The 22082-nt window shown below is 45.3% G+C and overlaps 2 protein-coding genes across 2 annotated transcripts in view; one reads left to right on the top strand and one right to left on the bottom strand.

Annotated features, from left to right (window-relative positions):
- The first annotated feature begins 22 nt into the window (after positions 1-22).
- CDK5R1 (cyclin dependent kinase 5 regulatory subunit 1) lies at positions 23-3514 on the top strand. Its single transcript, XM_019523546.1, has one exon. It carries the CDS (start codon positions 110-112, stop codon positions 1028-1030), a length of 921 nt encoding a protein of 306 aa, XP_019379091.1. The 5' UTR covers positions 23-109; the 3' UTR covers positions 1031-3514.
- Positions 3515-4671: 1157 nt separating this feature from the next.
- Positions 4672-22082, bottom strand: part of MYO1D (myosin ID) — a 298270-nt gene continuing 280859 nt past the window's right edge. The window contains exon 22 of the mRNA XM_019523544.1: positions 4672-7828. Within this exon, the coding sequence (XP_019379089.1) occupies positions 7672-7828 (157 nt within the window). The 3' untranslated portion in view covers positions 4672-7671. The remainder of the gene's footprint in view (positions 7829-22082) is intronic.

The following is a 22082-nucleotide window of genomic DNA, read 5'->3' as shown; positions in this document are numbered from 1 at the left end:
GGCGGGGCGGGGCGGGAGCGGCCACGCTGACGGGAGCCGCCGGCTCTTGTGTCCCCGCCGCAGGTGTGAGAGACGCGCCTGACTCGGCCCCCCCGCCCCGGCCGGCGCCATGGGCACGGTGCTGTCTCTGTCGCCCAGCTACCGGAAGGCCACGCTGTTCGAGGATGGCGCGGCCACCACGGTGGGGCACTACACGGCCGTGCAGAACAGCAAGAACGCCAAGGACAAGAGCCTGAAGCGCCACTCCATCATCTCCGTGCTGCCCTGGAAGCGCATCGTGGCCGTGTCGGCCAAGAAGAAGAGCTCCAAGAAGGTGCAGCCCAACGGCAGCTACCAGCCCAATGTCACCCACCTCAATAACGAGAACCTGAAGAAGTCGCTGTCCTGTGCCAACCTCTCCACCTTCGCCCAGCCCCCGCCCGTGCCGCCGCCCGCCCCTGCCGGCCAGATCTCCTGCTCCAAGAGCGCCCTCTCGTCTGCCAAGAAGGCGCCGCACCCCGGCACCGCCCCCGCTGGCACCCCCAAGAGGGTCATCGTCCAGGCCTCCACCAGCGAGCTCCTGCGCTGCTTGGGTGAGTTCCTGTGCCGGCGGTGCTACCGCCTCAAGCACCTCTCGCCCACAGACCCCGTGCTGTGGCTGCGCAGCGTGGACAGGTCCCTGCTGCTCCAGGGCTGGCAGGACCAGGGCTTCATCACACCGGCCAACGTGGTCTTTCTCTACATGCTCTGCCGGGACGTCATCTCCTCAGAAGTGGCCACTGACCATGAACTGCAGGCCGTCTTGCTGACCTGCCTGTACCTCTCCTACTCCTACATGGGGAACGAGATCTCCTACCCCCTCAAGCCCTTCCTGGTGGAGAGCTGTAAGGAGGCCTTTTGGGACCGTTGCCTCTCCATCATTAACCTCATGAGCCCCAAGATGCTGCAGATCAATGCGGACCCGCACTACTTCACCCAGGTGTTTGCCGACTTGAAGAACGAGTGCAGCCAGGAGGAGAAGGGCCGGCTGCTCATCGGGCTGGACCGGTGAACGCCCGCCGCCCGGGGACTGAGGGAACAATACATTTTTGTTTTCATTTATGGGACGTGAATCAGGGTTGTGCAGACACTGGACAGGTCAGCGGGGCTGCCAGGGACCCCGCAGGCAGCAGCACTGACCCTCAGACGCTTAGGCTGGTAGGGCTTTGGTCACCAAGAAGCTCTACAGACCCGGGGGATGTTTTTTTATCATGCTCTAGTGGCCAAGATCTATTTGGTTTCTGCAGCCACATGGGACATGCCTTGCTACCTCCACTTACCATATTCAACGCTGGCTAAGCCTAGGGAGGACCTAAGTGGAGCAAGTGCAGAGCAGTGGGAACCCTTGTGGTTGGTGCCGGCTTTGCTGAGACAATACACGTAGGGATTATCCGCACTGTAATTCTATACAGTTGTAAGCTGGAGGCTCGGACCAGTGACTGGCAGGAAATCATGGCATGTACGTTCCTAATGGGAATGGCAGTGGATGAACAGGGCAATCCAATGGATTCTTGAACATTTGGTTTTTCCCAGTGGGTTCCACTATTTTGAAGCTGGCTGGTGTTCAAAGCTGCACGCAGTGGGGAAAACAACTACAGTGACCTTAAAAAAAACAAATTGGCATCAGTCTCCCAAACAGACTTTCTTGCATGTAACATGTAGTTAGTGGCCAGCGGCCGAACAGGTGATGAGCTGGGATTGTCAGCACCTTTGGCCCCACCCTGGGGTTTTACCCGTTTAATGCTCAAAATTCCCAGATTAGGGAAACGGAACTCCTGACATTAAGCAGGAAGAAGGGTTTCTCATGCAGGCTTGGAAGCGTCGTTCCTCGTCCGCGAGGCAGCTGAACATCCTAGGCGAGTTCGCAGTGTCCTCAAGCAATTGCTCCTTGCTGAAGTACCCAAGCAGCGAGGTGGCCAAGCTGGGGTTGGAGGGAGACAGCTCCTGGAGATTGTTTTGTTCTGGTGAACCATTTTACGCTGGTTAGTACAATGACTGTCTGCAGCCTAACCTGGTCCAGTTGAAATATGGTGGGTATTCTTCTGTTCATGTAGAAGTAGGGTCTGTATTGATGTCGGCTTTACTAGAGGTTTAATGGCACTATCAGTTGCTTTCTGTCGTCTGACTGGCCAGCCTTTGTGGAATTTGTCATGTTTAGCATTCTAACCTGGCACCTGCTGTCACAGCCAACCTCTGATGCTCAAGCAAGTTATACATCATGTTTCTTTAAACAAAAAAAGGGAGGTTGTTAACATCCTTCAAAAGGAAAGGCTCACAACCAAATGGCCCATAGGGGACCAGGGCTTGTAGGCTAAACATGAAATATTAATGCACCCTTGATTGGCTTTGAATCTTGTTAATTTCACTTACCCTTAAGTGTCATTTAAGAGACCAACTTTCCTGGTTCAAGATACAAACACACTTCAAGTACTGCTGAAAAGGGAATTCATTTTATGGGCTAAAGACTGTAGGTAAGCTTATCCACTGGCTTTATTAGCTTCTTGAGAAGCCAGAGGTGGAGAAGAACCAAGTCTAGATTTTTGTAGCATTAATAGATCTGCAGACAAAGACCAGTTAGAAAACCTTTAAAGGCTTCTTCAAATCCAACACTCTAGGCTTAAGGATGCTGGCATTCTGGCAGGGGAGGGGGGTGGGGGGGCTGGGCTTTATATTTAACAGTGTTAGAGTAGATTGCTGCTCATTTGAGCAGTAAGCACTATTTAAAATGTAAAGGAACAGAAAGCTGTGAAATTCAAGGTCTAGGCTTAAGGGGTTTGAAGCAGAAAGGAACCAGTTTTGTAATATCCAAGACTGCTGGATTTACAAATGTAGGGAGAGCCTGCATTGCCTCTGAGGCTAGGCCCAAATCTGAGCCATTAACACACACTGACCATAAGCTAACCCTTCCTCAGACACAGAGCTGGAAAGGCACTTTGCAGCCAGTTGGCTAGCAAATGTATGAGGGGGAGATCAAGTCTCCTGTGGTCTTTGTAGATGGCTTCCTCAGCTCCCTCCATTGCACATTTGCTGTTCTAAAAAGGACAGCATCATCTGGCAAGCAGTTAGGAAGCTCAACTTGTTGCCAACACAGGCTGAACACATTAGGTCCTACTTGTTTTGAGGACAGACCAGATTCCAGCTGTGTGTCTGGGAGAGCCATTTCTCTCTCTTCTCTATCCCCTTTATTTATTTATTGTTTTTTCAAGACAAGTTTCACGAGAGGTTCGGTTTAAGAGAAGTAAGTGCTCCTGTATCATTACATCAACGTGAAATGTATTGTTCCCATTGTGCACTGATCATAAGTATTGTGTAAAGGATCAACTGATATACTTGAGTGTGCAAGCAATGAAAGAAATTTACATGCTGCTATATGAATACTTTTAGAACAAAAATACTAACCTACAAAAAAACCCCTTCTTTATTCTTTCATCGTTGCTTTTACAGTGGTATCGTGCATGCAAACAGAAGCATTTTGTGTCTTCAAAAAACAAACAAAAACTTACAACAAATGGCTGTAAAAATTACACCCATGCACAACACACACACACACGCACACACACAAATAGTTCAGTCTTTGAGTTGGCATTTTCTTAACAGGCCTGGGGACTGGTAAGTTCTTACTGTGCACAGTTCTTAGTTTAGTTCTGTTCCAGTTGTTAAGATTGCAAATGAAAAAAATAATGTGCCATTTTTTTCACTTGAAATTCTTCATAGCTGTACATTTGAAACTGCTAATTATACATGTATATGTATGTTTTTTTTAGTGCAATCTCTTCTGTAGATCTTTGTTGACCAAACTGGTGGGTATTGTTACTTATTAATTTATATTTGTCTCATTTTGTATGTATGTGTATAGTGTGTTTGTAAGTATGTGTGGTTTATAATCTGACAGACTGTGTCATGGAGCTCAGTGTGCCTGTAATTTAATCCCTTCCCCTTATTTTTATTTATTTTTGTACTGTGTTGATTAAATAAAATGCACTGACCATCCATTACATGGAAGCCTTTTGTAGCTGACTCCTTTATGCAGCAACCCGTGTGTAAGACACCTTTCATGAATGATGCATGGCCTTGGAGAAATAATTGGATTTGCCTAGACGAAAGAGGGCTTAGTACATTAGCTGTGCTAGTGTTTTAATCATGTTAAAGTCCCCAAGTTCACCATTTTGCTCTGGACTTCCATACAATGTGCTGTGAAGTCAGCAATCCGGCGAGTTTCCTTCAAAAGACTGAATTAGCATGACAGGCAGATGAGAGGTGCAGCCTTCCTGACTGGACTGTCAAAAGCTAGGCAAGGACACCTCCCTCACTGGCGCATGTGCAACTGGGCAGTAAACAAGGGTAAAGAATATGCTAAAGTATCACAAGAGTGGGGAGGAGGAGGAGGAGGCAGCGCTGAATCATAAGGGAAGTGTGTCTTGCTTTGCTGCCTGTCCTCCTGCAGATGTACTTTGGTCTCTAGTCTCCAAGGGCCAGTGTTTCCACAAAACTATAGGTCAGTCTGTCTTGGAGACTCAGGGATGGGCAGCAAAATTCAGACATAAAACTTTACTCTTCATTGAAGTAACTTGAAAGTCCTTGTGGTAAAACCAATGTTCATCTCCAGGGTGACTACTATCATTCCCCATAAAGAAAAAAGGAGACCAACAGTACCAGGGTGCAACTAATAGTCCTTTAATTACAGTGAATTATGTAAACAAAAGCCCAATATCATTATAGTAGGGCTTTTCTTTTATACATTACGATATCAACTACTTAAAATGGTTCATTGCATTTTTGCCCCAGGCTCAAAAAAAATCAAAATACAATTTAGAAATAGTTAATTTATGGGAGAAATCAGGAATATATATAAAAACCAGAGCAGGAGCAAATAATGTATTTCATTTAATAAAGACACATACTTCATCACATACTATATCGCCACCTTGTTGCATTAGACATTCTCTAAACACAAGTTTATTGCTGTCCATGATTCAGTACAACTATTTCGTTGGAGGGATAGTGTAATGAAAGTGCTAATTAAAATCTTAAGCCGCTAACTTGGCTACTACATTAGAGAGACTGGAGGCACTTGGACAGTTGCATAAAAACAAAAAGCAAGAAGTGCAAATAGAAAAAAAGGCACAGCAGTGGGGAGAACACTTTCTACTGCTTCAGAGGGATTATTACAAATAACACCTTCCCTTCTAGAACAAGTTATAAAAATGCCTTGAGAATTGGCATTTCTCCTCCTACTGAGGAGCAGCAGAAGCTGGGGAGGAAGTGGAACAAGAGGTAAAGGCTCTTTGTTGGTGCCCTATCTGCATGTGTACACTTGGCACGTGCAGGAGCTATTTCTTGGCTGGGTAGTTGCTTCCACTCTCCTTGCTGTTCTAGTGGTGTGTGGTGCTGGTAAAGCAGCCACAGAGGGCTCTCAATGGCATTGGCTGACATCCATTATGGCCTCTTCCCTAAGGGCCAGGGAAGACTGGAAAAGGCCACATGGTTCTGGAGGGCAGGATTCCTCTTTGTTGCTCAGAGCAGCATAAACAGGAGAGTGAGTGAGTGGGTGCCACGCTGGGATGTGGGCACTGGGAGCTCCCTCCCTGGCCCCTGCTCCTCATGCACAACAGGCTGCTCTCAAGGCATGTGGTACGTACTGGCTAGAAGCCAAGCGCAGCACTTGTGTAATGTGCAGCAGGGGAAGAACAGAGCAGCCCACTGCACAGGAAGGGCTTTGCCACAGGGACTCCCTGGCAAACAAGCCAAGGGAGATTAAGCTTGTCCCAATTAAACACAGCTCTGTAGCTTCTCTACGCAAGATACTAATTAACTTCAAGAATCTCCCTGGCAGCAACTGGACATAAATACTGTTATGACCACCTCCCCCTCCCTCCCCCTTTGTCTAGGGATTGGTTTTGTGAGGCCCTGTACTCACTGTGGAGTTCGTTTGTCAGGATGCCCTCGAACGGGAGGAGAAATGCCTCTTTAGGGCACTTTTTGGCTGCTAAAACAGATCTAAACTAGAAAATGCATCCTGTTGTAAACCAACACTGAGGCTGGGGACTCAAAGTCCCTGAAACAGGCTCATTGGTACAGGTGACCAGGCAGGGTTTGCGTAGCAAAGGACTGGAAATCCTGACCTGACCAGCAGTGCCAGAATTTAGTATATAAATCTTCATAGCCCCATGACGACATATTGTCTCCCCCATTAAAATACCACAGAAGCAGCCTGATATAAAATCTGCTGACATGACATCAAAAGCTCTTGTTAATAATTCTGTCACAGAGGAAACAGGAGAGGTGGTTAAGAGTGCATCTTATTAAAACCAGCCCCCCAACAACCCACACAGAGTACCAATTACAAGGTTACGTGGGCCAGAGGGAAGCAGACTATGCATCGTCAACTAAACTTGATGCTAACAGAAAGGCCACAGAGATACAGAGTGGCCTCCCAGGTCTTGTGCCAATAACATCCAATATGTGCATGTCAAGGAAGACCCAGAGAAAGGTCTGCAAGCAGAACAGTCTGTGCATTTAAAACAGGCGTGTGCTATCACCCATTTCCTCCTTTCTATGCTTGGACAGAATTGCCCAGAGTTAGTGACTACATAGTGCAAAGCTGGGGAGCCCAAGGCTGTTGTATCCTCAGACCCAACAGCCCCCCACCGCATCTCCAGCTGGATATAGCAGGTGGCCTTTGCACAGGTCTGGAAAGGAACCCTCTCCTTACCCCACCTGTGCAGAGATCCTGGCCAGCATCCTCCTCAAGCCTCATTGAACCATGTTGCTGGGACTAAGGGCACCCACATGGGTCAGGTTAGAATTCTGGGGGAGGCACTGGATCACTGGGACGCCCTGGGATCCCAGGTCACATCACCCGACCAGGGAAGGCAACAGCTATGCTCTTTATAGCCAATGCTGCTTAAAACTCTCTGCATCATGAATTTCACCCCCCACCCCTTTATACTGCTGGGGTAATTTTCTCCCACCAAACCCTCTCCTCACAGGCTAATGGACTTCTTGTAGGAAAGCAGCAAATTATTTTTGTTTAGAGATGCATTTACATGTACCCTTGCAATCACATGAGCCTGGGAGGGAGAGGGTGGGAGGAATCAGGGGTCTGTGCCTTCCTTTAGGAAACCCAGCCCTTCTTTTGCCAACCATGTCTCCCTTCTTATGACAATTTGGTCTTTCAGATTTAAACTGTTACAGCAGGGCTTCCTCCCTGAGCCCCCATCTTTGGTTCCTCCAATGGAGGCTACGTGATATTGCAGAATGGAGATGCAGAGATAGAGAACACAGGAGAGGGTCAGGACAGTGGGAGAGGGAGGGGAAGCAAAGGGGAGAAACAACTCCTGATGAATGCTTGCTTCTAACAGCAGCTCAGAAACAGTTTCCTGGTGTCTAGGTCTGTTTTCTAAGCTGGGTGCACCTGCATGGCTATTTTCAGCCCTGGTCAGATATGGTAAAGAGAAACCTCTCCTGAATTTCGGCTAGGTATAATACTAGCTTTAGGGATCTGTTCAGGTGCACAGCTGCAAATCACAGCTGAGTATCTCCCAGTTAATCTCCTTGAAAAGTTCAAGTCATACAGAGGGCAATTTAAATCTGGTCTGTTTCCTTTCCTTTCCTCTGCTCTCTCAAAGGCTCTCTGCTTTAGTGGAGGTGATGCTAATTCCCTGGCACACAGAGGATGAAACCTGAACGATTCTTGGTGAAGTCTGGCTGTGATTGGTTGATCTTGGTTTCCACGGAGACGGTGCATTTCCTACCATGCAGGCTACACTGGACCGGGTTGGTAACATTGACTTGCAGACTGCGTTTCTCACTGCAGGGCGAAAGAAGAACAAGAGGGTTAGGAAATGCAGGTAGACTGGCTGGATTACCTGCTGGAGAGCATTTGCAGTATGGGTTATGTAGTTACATAGTTAGCAGGACATTCTGCTCAACCCTGCTTTATCTCTTCTGTCAGTGTCCAGTCCAGACCCATATAGATCAGCTCACAGCAGCTTTGGAAAATGACAAGCTACAGACACTTCCATTTCATTTGAATTTATCAAGGTAGAGAAAGGCCTAATTTTGCAAACACAGCACAGATCTGAGAGCCAGGCACTCCGTGGAGCTAATCCCAGACGACACCAGCTCTCTCTGGGATCTCTGCTTCCTTCTGCCTGTTCCATTTTTAAAGAAACTGCCCCCTCCAATGACACACTTTTTCCCTGGTCACTTGTCTGCACAAGAGCACCAGGGTGTCGGCTTTAAAATTCACATAGAGAAAAAGGAAGAGATCTTGGAAAACAGCCTGCAAAGAACATCAAAAAGATCACTGAACACATCATGCTTATGCAAGGTCTACAAAAAGAAGAGTTCATCTCAGTCCAGTTCATAGTGGAGAATAAGATGTCTCATCACTCACTAGCACTATCAGTCTCATTCATCAGATGACTTAGAAGCCAAAAATGAGCCATTGACACAGGAGTAATATGGGCTGGTGAAAGCAATAGACAGGGACTCAACAGCAGAGGTGTAGCTAGCTATTTCTAGATACACAGCATGTGGTGGTCAGAGCATGTGGTGGGAAGGGGGCTGTGCTGAGCACAGGGGAACGGGAGTAAGTGGGCAGGCAGCATCTTACCAGCTAAGGCATGGATTCACCAAGGGGCTGAAGGCTCAGAAGCGAGGTGATGTCTTCTTTAGGTGAAGTCTCCCCTGTGGGAGATGCTGCTGCTGCAATAGTTGAGGTTAATCCTCTTGCAGCTGCCACCAAATTGTATATGAAATGACACTAATACAAGCCTCTATATGGCAAACGCAACCCGCTGCCGTCACTTGGATGCCCCACTAGTCAGCCCCTGGGGCTCATGCCCCGATCACCCATCTCTACTTCCACTTCCACTCAAGAGACTGGGCTTGATTCCCAATTCTGCCACCAAGGGGCTTGAGGACCATGGCAAGTCCCTTTCCCATTTGTAACAAGGGGATGATGGTGCTGACCTTTCTTGTAAAGTGTTTTGAGATCTTCAGGTGGAAAGTATTATATGAAAGAGGTGGGGACTGTGAATCTTTTCACCCCTCCACAACCCACAATATAAATGAGGGGGCACTGCCTTCTTCCCCAAAGTCTGGAGGCTGCCCAGGCCCACAGACTCTGGTTCTAGGCCAGGGCCCAGACTTCCCATCTTGGAATTTTCTGTCAGGGCTTAACCCAAAAGGTACGATGCAGCTTCTAACTAGAAATGCCCATCTTCACAAGACTGAGGAGACAGGCATTAAAAACTCTCAACTCAGCATTGACAACAAAGACCATTCAAGGTAGAAAGTGAAGCTCAATAATAGTCTGAAGCAAACGATCCTCCAACCTGACAAACTGCTGAGAATGGAGAGTAAGAGATGGAAAATTCACAGGTAAAACCTAACTTTTCCCTTTCCTGTCTCCCCTCTGCATCTGGCTGTCTGAACCATGGGACAGACGCAGCAAAATCTATTTCTTGGAAAGCAGGAGGAAGATTCCAACTACATCCCAAAGGGAGAAACTCTGCTGGTTGTTGAGCAGCGTTACTTGGACCTAGCCTCTAGGAGAAGGGTGTTGCAGAGGAGGAGGAGTTATCGATTCTGCAGAGCTTTCTAAAAGCATGAACTGAGATCTACATTGCTGCGTTTTGGGTGTCACAGAGGAGTTTGCTTCCTCACTGAATGGATTATGGCATTTAGTGCATCTGCTCTGGAGGCTTCTGTATTCATCAGTGCCTGCATTCATCCACATTGCTGGGGAAGACCTGGGTGAAGCTCTGTTCTTTCACATCAGCACAATGTACAATAAATAGCTGTGGATTGCCTCTAGAGTTTTATCTACTGCATCTATAATCTACCTCGAGCCATTCCAATCCTCCAGAATGCTTCAAATTATGGTTGAAAGAGAGCAAAGATGCTTCTGACCCCTGGAATCCCATATTTACATCTGTAAGAAAGGTTTGAGTTGTGGTTTTGGAGAAATCAGAGAGATTTAGGGCTGGAAGGAACCTTCAGAGGTCATTTAGTCCAATCCCCTGCTTGAGTCAGGATCATCCCTAACCAAACCATCCTATAACCTAACCTCTTAGTAAAACTGCCATCAACTCTTGACACAACACATGACATAACACCGTAACCTGACACAGGTAATGCTGGGGGACCACAGCAGCCAACTTCCTGTTTCAGTAAAAGCTCAAGAGATCCCAGGTAGAGGGCCATGCCCCACCACTCCACAGAGGAAGGCAACAAACCCCACAGTGCATACCAATGGCAAAGAAATGGTTCAGAGTTACAGTTCAATGGACTGTGCTCCCCACTGCGATACCCTCCATGCAACTACAAGGAGCAAGAACCACTATCATATCTCACTTCAAAAGCAAGTGAGATATGATAGTGGTTCAAAGACTTAGCCACAGCCTGAGAGGACCATATTTAAACACCATTTTAAGAACCTGTAGGTTAAACAGCACGGGGGTTTTCAGAGATCATACCTGATGGTACTAAACAGAAGTTTTCTTCGAGTTTACAGATACGGACACTAGTAATGGCTACCACTCATCTCTTCAGTACTTTGAGCTTGAGGCCCAGAGTCAGAACAACCTGACAGGACTTTAATCCCTTTCTCACTTTGGCTGCCTTGGCCCATTTCACCAAAACCAGAACTTTGTCGTGGTAGCTTTAGATTTGCTGCTAATTCTGTGACAAACTGCATCTCCGGGGATACTCCTCCGGGTAGCCCAGGGGCCTCAGTTCCCTCCTTCCTGCCCCTCCTCACTCTCTGTGCATTGTCAGTTTGGAGGCCTCCATTATGCCTCAGGGCTGCTATCTGCACAAGAGACCACCATGCCCTATGTGGGCTTGGCATGAATGTGCAGAAGCTGGAGGGATGCTTGCAATAATTCAGATGTCATCTGAAAGGGGGAAATGGGACCTGGCCCCGAGACATCCATCGAATCAAAAGAATAACACCTTCTCTAAATCACTCTTCTGGTCCCAAGTTAGGAGAATTTCCCAACTGATTAGCAAGATTTAAAAAGCCTCCTCTGTATACAGAGCCTGAAAACAGTCAGGTCCATCTGTTTGCCTCCTGGCACTAGAGAATGGGCTCAGCCGACTGGGAGGGGGTATGAAAATGAACTGCAGGCAAGCAGTGGGTGAGCTGCAGGGCACTTTCCTGGAAGCACTGTGCATCCCTTCTCCTAGTGGGAAAACCAACAAGCATATAAAAAAAGTTAATAGGGACACGAATCTCAAGTGACTCAGCTGACTGATCGGAAATCCCCCCTTTCACCCATGGACACGCGTGCCCACACCTTGCCAGGCATGGTCAATAATGGAGTTACAATCCTTTCTGTGACAGGTCACTGCAAATGTATTCTTTCAGGCTGAGATCTGTAAGGCCAGAAGGGAACATTGTGGTCATCGGGTCTGACCTCTTGCACATCATAGGCAAGAGAGCTCTTCATGTAGGAGTCCAACTTGAGTCCTGGCACCTTTCACAATCACATGAACTCCTTACATAAAGACTTCTTGGGCACAGGACTCAGGTTACTCCTTGCTCAAGTTGTCCCAATGGTTACTAACCCTCCTTTAACACACACGTGTGTGTGCAGCACCCCCTTCTCACATGTCTGCATCAAGTGTGCCTGGGTTCAGCTTCCAGCCATTAGATCTTGCTATAACTTTTATAGAATCATAGAAAATGAAGGTTGGAAAGAATCTCCGGCAGTCAGCTAGTTCAACCCCCTGCCCAGAGCAGGACTGTCCCCAACTACATTATTCCAGTCGGGGCTTTGTCAAGCTGGGCCTTAATCTCAAAGGATAGAGACTGCACCACCTCTCTAGGTAACCTGGTCCAGTGCTTCACCACCCTCCTAGTGAGAAAGTTTATCTTAATATCCAACCTAAACTTCCCTTGCTGCAACTTCAGACGATTGCTGTCAAAATTATACTCCACTTTCAGGGTCCCTCCCCCCTCAGTTCAATTTCTGGCAGTTGAAGGTTGCTATCAAATCCCCACTCAGTCTTTTCTTCTGCAGACTAAAATAAACCCAGTTCCTTCAGCCTCTCCTCCTAAGTCATGTGCCACAGCCCCCTAACCATTTTTGTTGCTCTCTGGTGGGCTCTCCAATTTGTCCACATCCTTTCTGTAGTGGGGGCCCCCAAAACTGGACACAGTTCTCTAGATGTGGCCTCACCAGTGCAGAATAGAGGGAGATAATTACTTCCCCTGATTTTCTGGCAACACTGCTACTAATGAAGCCCAGTATGCCGATAGCCTTCTTGGCAACAAGAACACACTGCTTAATTATATCCAGCTTATTGTCCATTGTAACCCCCAGGTCCTTTTCTGCAGAGCTGTTGCTTAACCAGTCAGCCCCCATGGTGCATGGGATCGTTCCATCCTAAGTGCAGCACTTTGCCTTTGTCCTTGTTGAACCTCATGAGATTTCTTTTGGTCCAACCCTCCAATTTGTCTAGGTCACTCTGAATCCTAGCCCTACCCTCCAGTGTATCTACTGCTCTCCCCACCTTGGCGTCATCTGCAAACTTGCTGAGGGTGCACTCCATCCCATCTTCCAGATGGTTAATAAAGATATTGAACAAAACCGGCTCCAGGCCCGACCCCTGGGGCACTCCACTTGCTACCAGCTGCTAACTAGACCTTGAGCCATTGATCACTACTCATTGAGCCTGACAATCCAGCACTGTGTTCATCCCCATTCTCCTTTGCCCGCTAGATTGAGAGAGCTCTTTCTGGGATTTTTAACTGCTGTAGACTACTAGCCACTTTGCTGCCCAAGCCTCTGTGCAAAGAGGCTGCCCCTAGGGCACAGGCCAAAGCATTCTCCTATGAATCACCTGTATTAACAAGCACCCAGGTGGTAAACACGTAAATCACTTTTTAAAAAGATAGAGTGATTCAATTTTGGGGTAGTGGCAGGACAGCTGGAGGCACCATACAAGGCCCTCATGTTCTTCCAGGTATTTAATACTTATTTACTCTGGCCTTGGTGAGTTGCAGCTAAAATCCCTACTTAGTTTGCTATTTTTATCATGTCTTATCAGAACTAGCTGTATATATGGAAAAGCCTATCAGAGGTTCCAATCACATTCTTGTCACTGTATGCCTGGAAGGCAGATTTAACATGAAGCATTTGTAAAATGGATCAGTGCTAATGACTTCCCTTTCTCCTTTCCAATATCCCTCAAAGCAATAGGATGTGGATAGGCTACTGGTAGCTTCCCAGCTCCTTGGTCTCTAACTACACTGACCCTCTTGTCACAGAGGTAAGCCACCATGTATGGGGCAGGGGCAATCTTTTTAGTCTGCCTGTCAGTGGGGAAAAAGAAGGGCTGACACCTGACCTGTGATCTATTCTCAGCCCTCCTGGGCTTCCCATGTGACTTCAGGCAAGAGGCTAGACCCTCTTGTGCCATCTATAAAATGAGGATAATGTTACTTCTCTCAATCTATTTGCTTAATAGCTGTTTAGATAATGCAGTGTTCTCCTTTACTGACAGATATTAAAAAAACACATTGCACTCAAGAGAAAGTATAAGCAGCTCTTGCCTGGTGCAGTCCAGTAGATTTTTCCCTCCATCTTAGGATGACCTGGGCTGCTTTGCTCCTCCTAACAGCTCCCCACTAAATAAGGGGCCCACCGTTTCCAACTGATCCCATACAAACGCTTCCACATCACTGCCACCTCATGCTCAAGGTCGTTTAATCTCAAGTACTTTTGTTGGCGTCAGATGAGGCTGCAGGCTTTCCATTGAGGTGTATTTGGGGAGAAGGGTGTGGATAATGTTCAGGGAGAGAACTGCCTTCCTGGAATCCAAAAAGGGATTGCGAACCCCACTCCCAGCCTCCGTGCTAGGCAAAGCCACTCTGAGCATCCCCCAAAGCAGCATGAACAGGTCAGTGTGCCAGCGTACTGAGATTTTGCCAATGCTTAGGAAACACTAAGTAAGAGGCTGAAAGAAACATCAGCCTAGCTTTCATTCGATCAATCACAACAATATCACACCTGTTATTGCAATGGCATAAAGGGGAGATGACAGATACTGGCAACCCTGCGATAAGACGGTTTATTCAAAGATTGAAAAAGGAGAAACCAGATACCTGGCTTAGCCAAGAAACCCAATTAAAGCATCTTCCAAAGCCCACCGGTACAACATGATTTTATCAACAGGGAAGTTATTGGCTGATGCAAACAGCATTCTGGGCCAGGAGGGAAAGTCAAGGGTCCTCTCCCCAGGCCTCTGCAGCGGCTTCTGTCAAAGGAAGCGTGGAGCGGAGATCATCTGTAAAATTTTAGTGCCTGTAAATGGACATAGTGCATCCCAGAGGTTAGCACAACAAATAGTAAATATGCTGCCTGGGGTGGCTGGTGTTTTGCAGGTCAGAATGAGGTGGGATAGATGTTACCCATGTCAGTGTTAAGCTTCACTTCCAGAGTCATCCTCTGGCTAAAGAATTAGCTGGCCCTTCCTATAGGAAAGCATAATTTAACCCCCTGACAATACATTTCCTCTCAACCTACTCTATTAATAATTCACACACAGAAAGCCTTCATTAAGATGTAATGCAGGTGGAAGAGCACTCACATTAGTAAAGCCCAAATTTAGAGTCCGGAAACATATAGCCGTGGTAACACAGACACCTAAGCTCTGATCCTATCCAAGTCTCCCTTGTACATTCTTGTTTCAGCTCTTAAACATTGTCAACATTTTAACAAGGTAGGTTTCTGCATGTGTTCATTGTTTGTCTGTTTTTAAATCACCTGGCTTTTGAACAATTTTTAGTAACAGCCCTGCTTATCACTGAAGTGACCTTGAACTTTTGTAGTACCAGCTGAAGGCCTGAAAGTGTTTTACAATCATAATTGAATTAAGCATGACCGGTACCCCTAGGGAACAGATAACTATCTCCATTCTCCAGCTGGAGGAACAGGCATCACACAGAGAACATAAGTGCCTTGCATGAGTCTCACAGATTGACAGCAGAGCCAAAAACTGAACTTGGATCTCCCAACTCCCAGTGTCAGGCATTTGCCACAGGATTTTCTTTCATCTTTGGAGAATGAAAGAGGACAGGGCTCACTCACATGTGGCTCAAATACTCAGTGCGAACGCTATAGCTTCATTTAGTTCCTTCACCCAGATCAAGCAAAGCCAATGGACTCAAATGTATCACATCTAATTATTCAATCCTAGTACTTTAGTGACTTCAAAGCTAGCCTCTCCTGTACACTAACAGCCTGAACCCATATTTTGTGTTTATACAGAAGACACTTGGACCCACTCTGTTTTTCAGCCCATCTGCAACATTTTCTATTCCTGCCACTCCCAGAGACAACCAAATTATGCTTACAGCAAGAGTGTACCTCCAGGGACCAGACAGCAGGAGATGCATCACATTTCACAACCATGACAAGGTTGACATTACTACTTATAGATCTGTAAGCAGTTTGCTCCATGGTACCAGCCTCCAGGTTTCCCAACTCCTCTAGAGGTGTCTTGGACTGTTTCACCCCTCACCCACACCAGTGATCTATGTACGATGATACCTGAACAAGGGGCCACCCTTATAAACACACTCTCCACAAATGCCTCCAAATACACATAGTGTAAGTCTTCTCCACATTTGTAAGATCAGTACTAGCTGTTAGCCCTTAGCATGGCTGATGATGGCAGGTTTGGCTGAATGCCAAACCAAGGTTTCACTTGAGTGTTGATGGAATTAATGCCATTGCACTTTTTTTTTCTATATGGAAACACAGCTGAGAAACAACAATGGAGGCTGCTACTCTGCATCCTTCACCTCTCAGGGAATAAAAATAATTCAGTTACAAAGACTATTCTATTAAAAGAGGCTGTGAACGTCAGAGTGTTGGCTGTGACTCTGCTGTAAGGGAAATGCAAGTCCCTGCAACTTGAGCATGAATTGAGCCTTCAAAAGTGTGAAGACAGAAAGTAAGCTCTCTTGGAGGAGCTGGAAATAAAATCAGCCATATCCTAATGTTGCCAAGAGGGCCACAAGATAAATTTATCGCTGGAATCGGATGAAGGTTTTGGTGTTTTGTGAAAATACTGCAGTCTTGTTATATAACTGCAAACAGAATTGTTGGATGGAAACAGCCTTTCTCCTGACATCTTGGCAGTACAAGTGACAGCTACTGATCTCAGCTGGTTGTGCGCATGGTTTTCTTTTTTGCTTCTTTCGATTTAACGGCTCATTGAAAGCTGCAGGATTCAGTGACTTTTCTTCCTTCATCTGGTCCAAACAATCATGGCATGCACACTGCCTTTATCAGATTACTTCCCTTCATCTGTGCTCTAGCCCAGTGGTTTTCAACCTTTTTTAATTTGAAGACCCCTAAAAATTTTTGAATGGAGCTGCAAACCTCTATGAATGTAAGTGTGGGCATTCACATACTTTTGATTGATTATAGTCATCTTTCATGGACCCCTCAGGGTCTGTGGGCTGAACTTTGCCTGCCCTGGCTTGAGACAGTTTGCAGACCCCCAGGGGTCCATGGCCACAAGTAGAAAACCACTGCTCTAGCCTATTGCCTTTGTGCTCATTAGGAAAACTAATGGCAAACAGGTAGTTGCTGAGCATATGAAACACCATAAAAATAATTTTTACTATGTGCACATAAAAATCACCATCTTAGACCCAGCGCATGGCTGAAGAGATAGGGATTAATGAGGAGTTGCGTGGGAATACTGTGAGGAAGGAGGAATTTATCAAGAAGGAACGTATTTCACCTTAAATCAAAGGGGAACTTGACTGTGGGACATGAAATATTACAGTTTCAATGGTGTGTTTAAGCAACTGTACAAGGTAAAGAACAACTACATTGGACAGACACACCTGTCAACAATGCAGGTAATGGCAAGGTATCTGTGGTGTCTCTAGTAAATGGCAGGAAGCAAAATAGCTGAAACAGCAGGAATGAGAAAAGATCAGAGGAAATTTCTCTGAAGAGAGCAGAATGGCAAACCAGTATGTCAACTAGAAACATGCACATGGTAAAAAATGGCACAAAAATGTGAAGCTTAATAGCAAACATATGTGAATTAGACTGTCTTATAGTGACTCTTGATGTAAAAGACATTAAAAGTCATGGAGAAATGGGATACTGTAATACCTGGTTATAAATATTACAGGAAAGACTCATGAAGTCAACCAAACTGGGGAACAGTGAGATATTTGCCACAGAACCTAGCAATACAAACATTTTGAGAGGAGCTGTATATGTATGGGTCTGACGTCTATACATGAGAACATACATATTAATAAGCTGATCCTTCTGGTCTCCACATAAAGGAAAGGATATTGAGCAAACAAGGCTGAGAAAGATCAAAGAGACAGCAAAACCTAACAATTATAATTACTTGCATAGAAGCTAATCAAATGGCATCAAGGGACAAAGTTTGCAGAAGCAATTTATGATACTAATTAGGCCAACATTCCAGCAAGTGACAGAAACACTGAACTCAAGGAAGGGAAATATCAAGATGGTGGGGAAGCCCGTCAAAAAGGCCTAAAGACAACAACAACAAAAAAGGAGTTAAATTATAAAATGGGGCATGGATGCTACCCAAGGAGTCTTATTGCTGAAAGAGAACCAGCAAGGAGTAAGCCAGGCTGTTTAATGGCAAGGGTGGGAGGTTCTTCAAACCAGGTATAAACACTTCTGCTTTGAAAACTAAACCTAGTTAAATAAACCAAAGCAGAAATTGTGTTCATGAGGAGTCAGGAAAGTGAAGATGGATTTTGTACAGCAAATGGCCAAAGAACCCAAGCAAGCCAAAAGGTCTCCAAGTATCTCAGAAGCCTGTAAAGGAAACCCTGAGCCTCCAGTTTGCAAACCAATGCACAGAAGAAGGAACACTTAAAACAATACTCACTGGACAAGATGCACCAGATCGAGGGAGAGACCTGGTCATCGCTACAGACAACTCAGCAAAGACCAGTGTGTAGCTGCTAACAAGATGTTAGGAAGCATAAGGGAAGGGATGGAAAATATAGACCCAATATTAGAACACCTTGAATAAATCAGTGCTGTAGCCTCCTCTGGATACTGTGTGCAGCAATGGAGGCTATTCAGAGAAAGGCGACATGAAAGTTTAGGGGCAGGTAAAGGAACGCATGTAAAGACATATAAGGCAAGACTAACGAGGCTGGGCCCATTCACTTTACAAGACAGACAGTTAAGGGGAGATGAGATAAAGAGTTTACAAACTACTAAATAGTGAAGACAAAGTAAATGGGGATTTATTATTTGCTAATCTCTCACAATATAAGAACTAGGGTCATAAAATAAAACTAGCAGCTTGCAAGTTTAACATTAACAAAAGGAAATTCTCTCACACAGCGTGTAATTAAATTGTGGAAATCATCGCCATACAATGTTGTGGACGCTGACAGTTTAACCAGATTCAGAAAGGGACTGGACAGATCCCTTCAGGAAAGGTGCATTAATAACTATTGAGGATCAAAGTTAGGGGCACAGCCTCTGAATCACAACTTCCTTAAATGCTGGAGGCTGCAAGTGGGAGAGGAACAGTAAAAAAAAAACCCTGGTCATACCCTGTTCACTCTCCCTTTCTGCATCCATGTTGTGCCACTGTGTGGCACAGGATACTGGGCAAGGTAGACCTATGGTCTTACCCAGTAAATGGCAATTCTTATGTCCTTATGACAGATTACCTACCTCAGAAAGAAGATCTTAGAGAGAGAGAGAGAGAGAGAAGGCACATCAATAATAAATAGTCTCAGGAAGGGAGACTGGGAACTTCTGTTCTGTTCCAAGAACAAGGAGACCCAAATATTAATGTAACTGAAACGCTGGAAATTCAAAATTGATTAAAATACTTTTTCAAACAGCATGTAATTAGATAATAGCTGCAGGATGTCACCGAGGTAAAAAGAAAAAAAACTTAATGAGATTTGGAAAGGGATGGGGCATTAACATAGATTAACATTCACTGTTAAAATGCTGGATATTTTAATAGAAAGTTTAGAAAGGTTATAAACGGCATGCTAGGGCTTACACCCATCACTAGTAGTTCTGTAGATTTAAGAGGAAATCTTGGCAGGGAGGTGCAGGGATAGACCGTTGTACCTCTGACTATGTGGGGTGTCTCTACCACTCTCAAGAGGCAAAGATATTAGACCTTCTGGCTAAAAGTAATTTCTCTTAGGAAAAACTGGTCATATTCACTGCAACAATTAACAGCTTCCTTGCAGTCAGGACACATGCAAAAACTCATGAGAATTCATGATGTTTTGTCACCAACTTTGATTTCTAAGTGTGCAGTTCTCACATGCTAGGACATGCAAGTACTATACTGGACTCACTGACATCTTGAACACCCTCTAGGTGGGTAAGTAGCACTTACACAGTTAGTCAGCTGGACAAGAGGCATTTTGGGCCTCTTGTGCAGATTTTAGGTTCTGCTCCATTCCTGTAATGCTACCTGTCTTTCTGAGCATGCTCAGAAGTGATCCACTCCTGCCATTTATATTCTGTTGCAAACTTGTAATCTCATGAAAATCTGCATCCAACCACTATTAGATAAATAACTTTTGGCCAGGACTGCCTTGAACGAGATTTTAACAGGAAGCATGGAGTGAAGGCAGGCACAAGGGGTCTGATGGAAGACGACCTCGTTTTCCCCATCAGCTCAGCCTGAGTTTACAGCTTGGGGCGGGGAGCGGGGGTGTCCAGGATTGCCCACCAGGCTGGGAATCCCAGTACTTCTAGGGAAGATAGCAGCCCACCAGACAGCCTGATCAGAATGAAACCACACTGCAAAATGATGAAAACCTAGTTAAATTAAATACCTTTTTCTAACCCACTAACTAAAACATGTGGCTGGGAGAATAAGCTTTGTTGCCCTGCAGGAGGCTACAGAATGATGGACTGGAAGCAGTTTATTTTAGATAAGCAACTTCATGTCAGAGCATGCAGGACCATGTTACACAAACTTGCCAGTCAGAATAAGCAGATGATCTCCTTATAATTCTGTGAAAAAGCTGAAGCTTCTGGGTTAAATGTGCCCACCAAACCAAGGTATCGACTTCTTTTCTGAAAGTGGGTTTTGTAGACTTCTTAAATGGTGACAAGGAAGAAGTTCAATTAGAAATACAAAGTAGCATGTAGCTCCTGATAACAGTGAAATATTTGGAGTCCGTATTTAAGTTCGGACAATTCCTTTCCACTCAAAATGTAAATGCAACACGACTGTCACATTCATTTTGTGATGCATAGCATTTGACTTGCTTTGAAGGCATGCACAAGGTTGAATGCAAGGTCACATGGGGGTTATGCTGATATCCTAAACCACAAAGGGCTTTCAAAATCTGCCTTGCAAAATGTTATTTCAAGCTTTCACACAGAGAGAGAGAAAGAGGAAACAGGATGTATCTTTTTTTTTCTCTCTTTGCACAACAGTTACAAGATTTTAGATATAAGCACTTGCCTGCATTTTAGGCACCTGGCTCTCTAAAGTAGTATTGGCTAAGAGTTGGTGGATGTAAAACTTAAAATAATCTTTTTTTTTTTTTTAAATAAAGGAGACTTATTACATGGACAGAAGATAGATTTCCACTGTGGAAAGACAGAGAAATTCCTTCCAGGCATTTTAATACCAGGGCTGGTCAGCTGGGTTTGAAGTGGATCTAAGTAGTCTATCCATATGGTGTGACATTTTCTGTCTGCAGTTAAGTGACACTCAATGCTGTGAAATTCTTTTCTGCTTTTCTGATAGTGGCAAATAAATAATTTCTTTTTTTTTTGCATCTAAATGCCCTGATAAAAGCAAATCATATCAGCACCCAGAAGTAATTTTACAAAAGTCATTTTTGATTATATATATATAATTTAGTAGTATAAGACTACTAAATAGCAAACTAGCATTATAGTAGCATGCTACCACATGCTATAATCCCATAGAACTCCACTATGACCCAATTATACACTCTGGAAACACACTCGGATTACTCTGGACATATATAACACTGTGCACCTGGGACTGTCAAAGCATAGTGCAAACGTTAATGAACTTGGTATCTTATGAAGATAGTGAGAAAAGTCACTGAGGTTAGATGGCTTTGTCCAATGTCATACAACAACTGGAATGGCAAAGCTGCTTCACCAGCCTGCTCTGGGTCAATTAGCTCCCCTGGCAAAGATCCTCACCGATGGACAGGAGCTGGAGAATGCTGAATACTTTGCGTACCTCTGCAGTCCTCTCTCAAAGAAGGCCAACACCAACAAGGAAATCCATAGGATTCGATGTGCCAGCTCTGCCTTTGGAAGACTGTATCATCACATGGTCAGTGATCATGACATTAGGACTCAAACAAAACTCCTATTACATAAGGCTACGGCAATCCCAACTCTTCTCTAAGGCTGTGAAGTTTGGGTGACCTACAGGGACCACCTGAAAAGCCTGGAACACCCTCACCAGCGCTACCTCTGGCGGATCCTTAGCATAAAGTGGGAGGATCGCTGCACAAATGCTAACACCACCAGTATAGAAGCACTGATTATTCAGCATCATCTGTGGTGGATGGCATTGTATGTGCATGCCTGATGTGCGTTCAGCAAAACAATTGCTATACTCCCAACTCAGCCAAGGACAAAGGACACACAGGGGCCAGAGACAAAGTTCAATTCCCCCTTTAACCACCACCTGTGGCACGTGCCAGAGAGTCTGCAGCTCTAGGATTGGCCGTCTTAGCCATCACCACACTCATCTACAACCCTTTACTTGACCCATGGGAGTGATCATCTTCAACTGTGAGGTATCGCTGCCAGCAGCAAGTCAAAGACAAAGGCAGTCGTTAAAACATCAGTCCACTGGTTTCCAATCCAGGGTCTTAATTACAAGTCTCCTTCCCTTTACTCACATATGAGCTTCCAGTCACTGATATAAAGATGTAGCTTGCCTTTACTGCTGTCTAAGCAACTGTTAAATAATTTCTGTTCCAGCCAGCAATATAATGGTAGTTGCAAAAATAAAGACCTCTGCTGTGCATTCTTCTTGGA

This window comes from Gavialis gangeticus, unplaced genomic scaffold (assembly GCF_001723915.1).
Source record: "Gavialis gangeticus isolate Ggan-Ray unplaced genomic scaffold, GavGan_comp1, whole genome shotgun sequence".
Classification (NCBI taxonomy): Eukaryota; Metazoa; Chordata; order Crocodylia; family Gavialidae; genus Gavialis; species Gavialis gangeticus.
This window is presented reverse-complemented; position numbering and strand designations above follow the sequence as displayed.

Excerpts from the sequence above, each read along its gene's own strand:
- CDK5R1 (XM_019523546.1), top strand. The coding sequence starts at position 110 with ATGGGCACGGTGCTGTCTCTGTCGCCCAGCTACCGGAAGGCCACGCTG.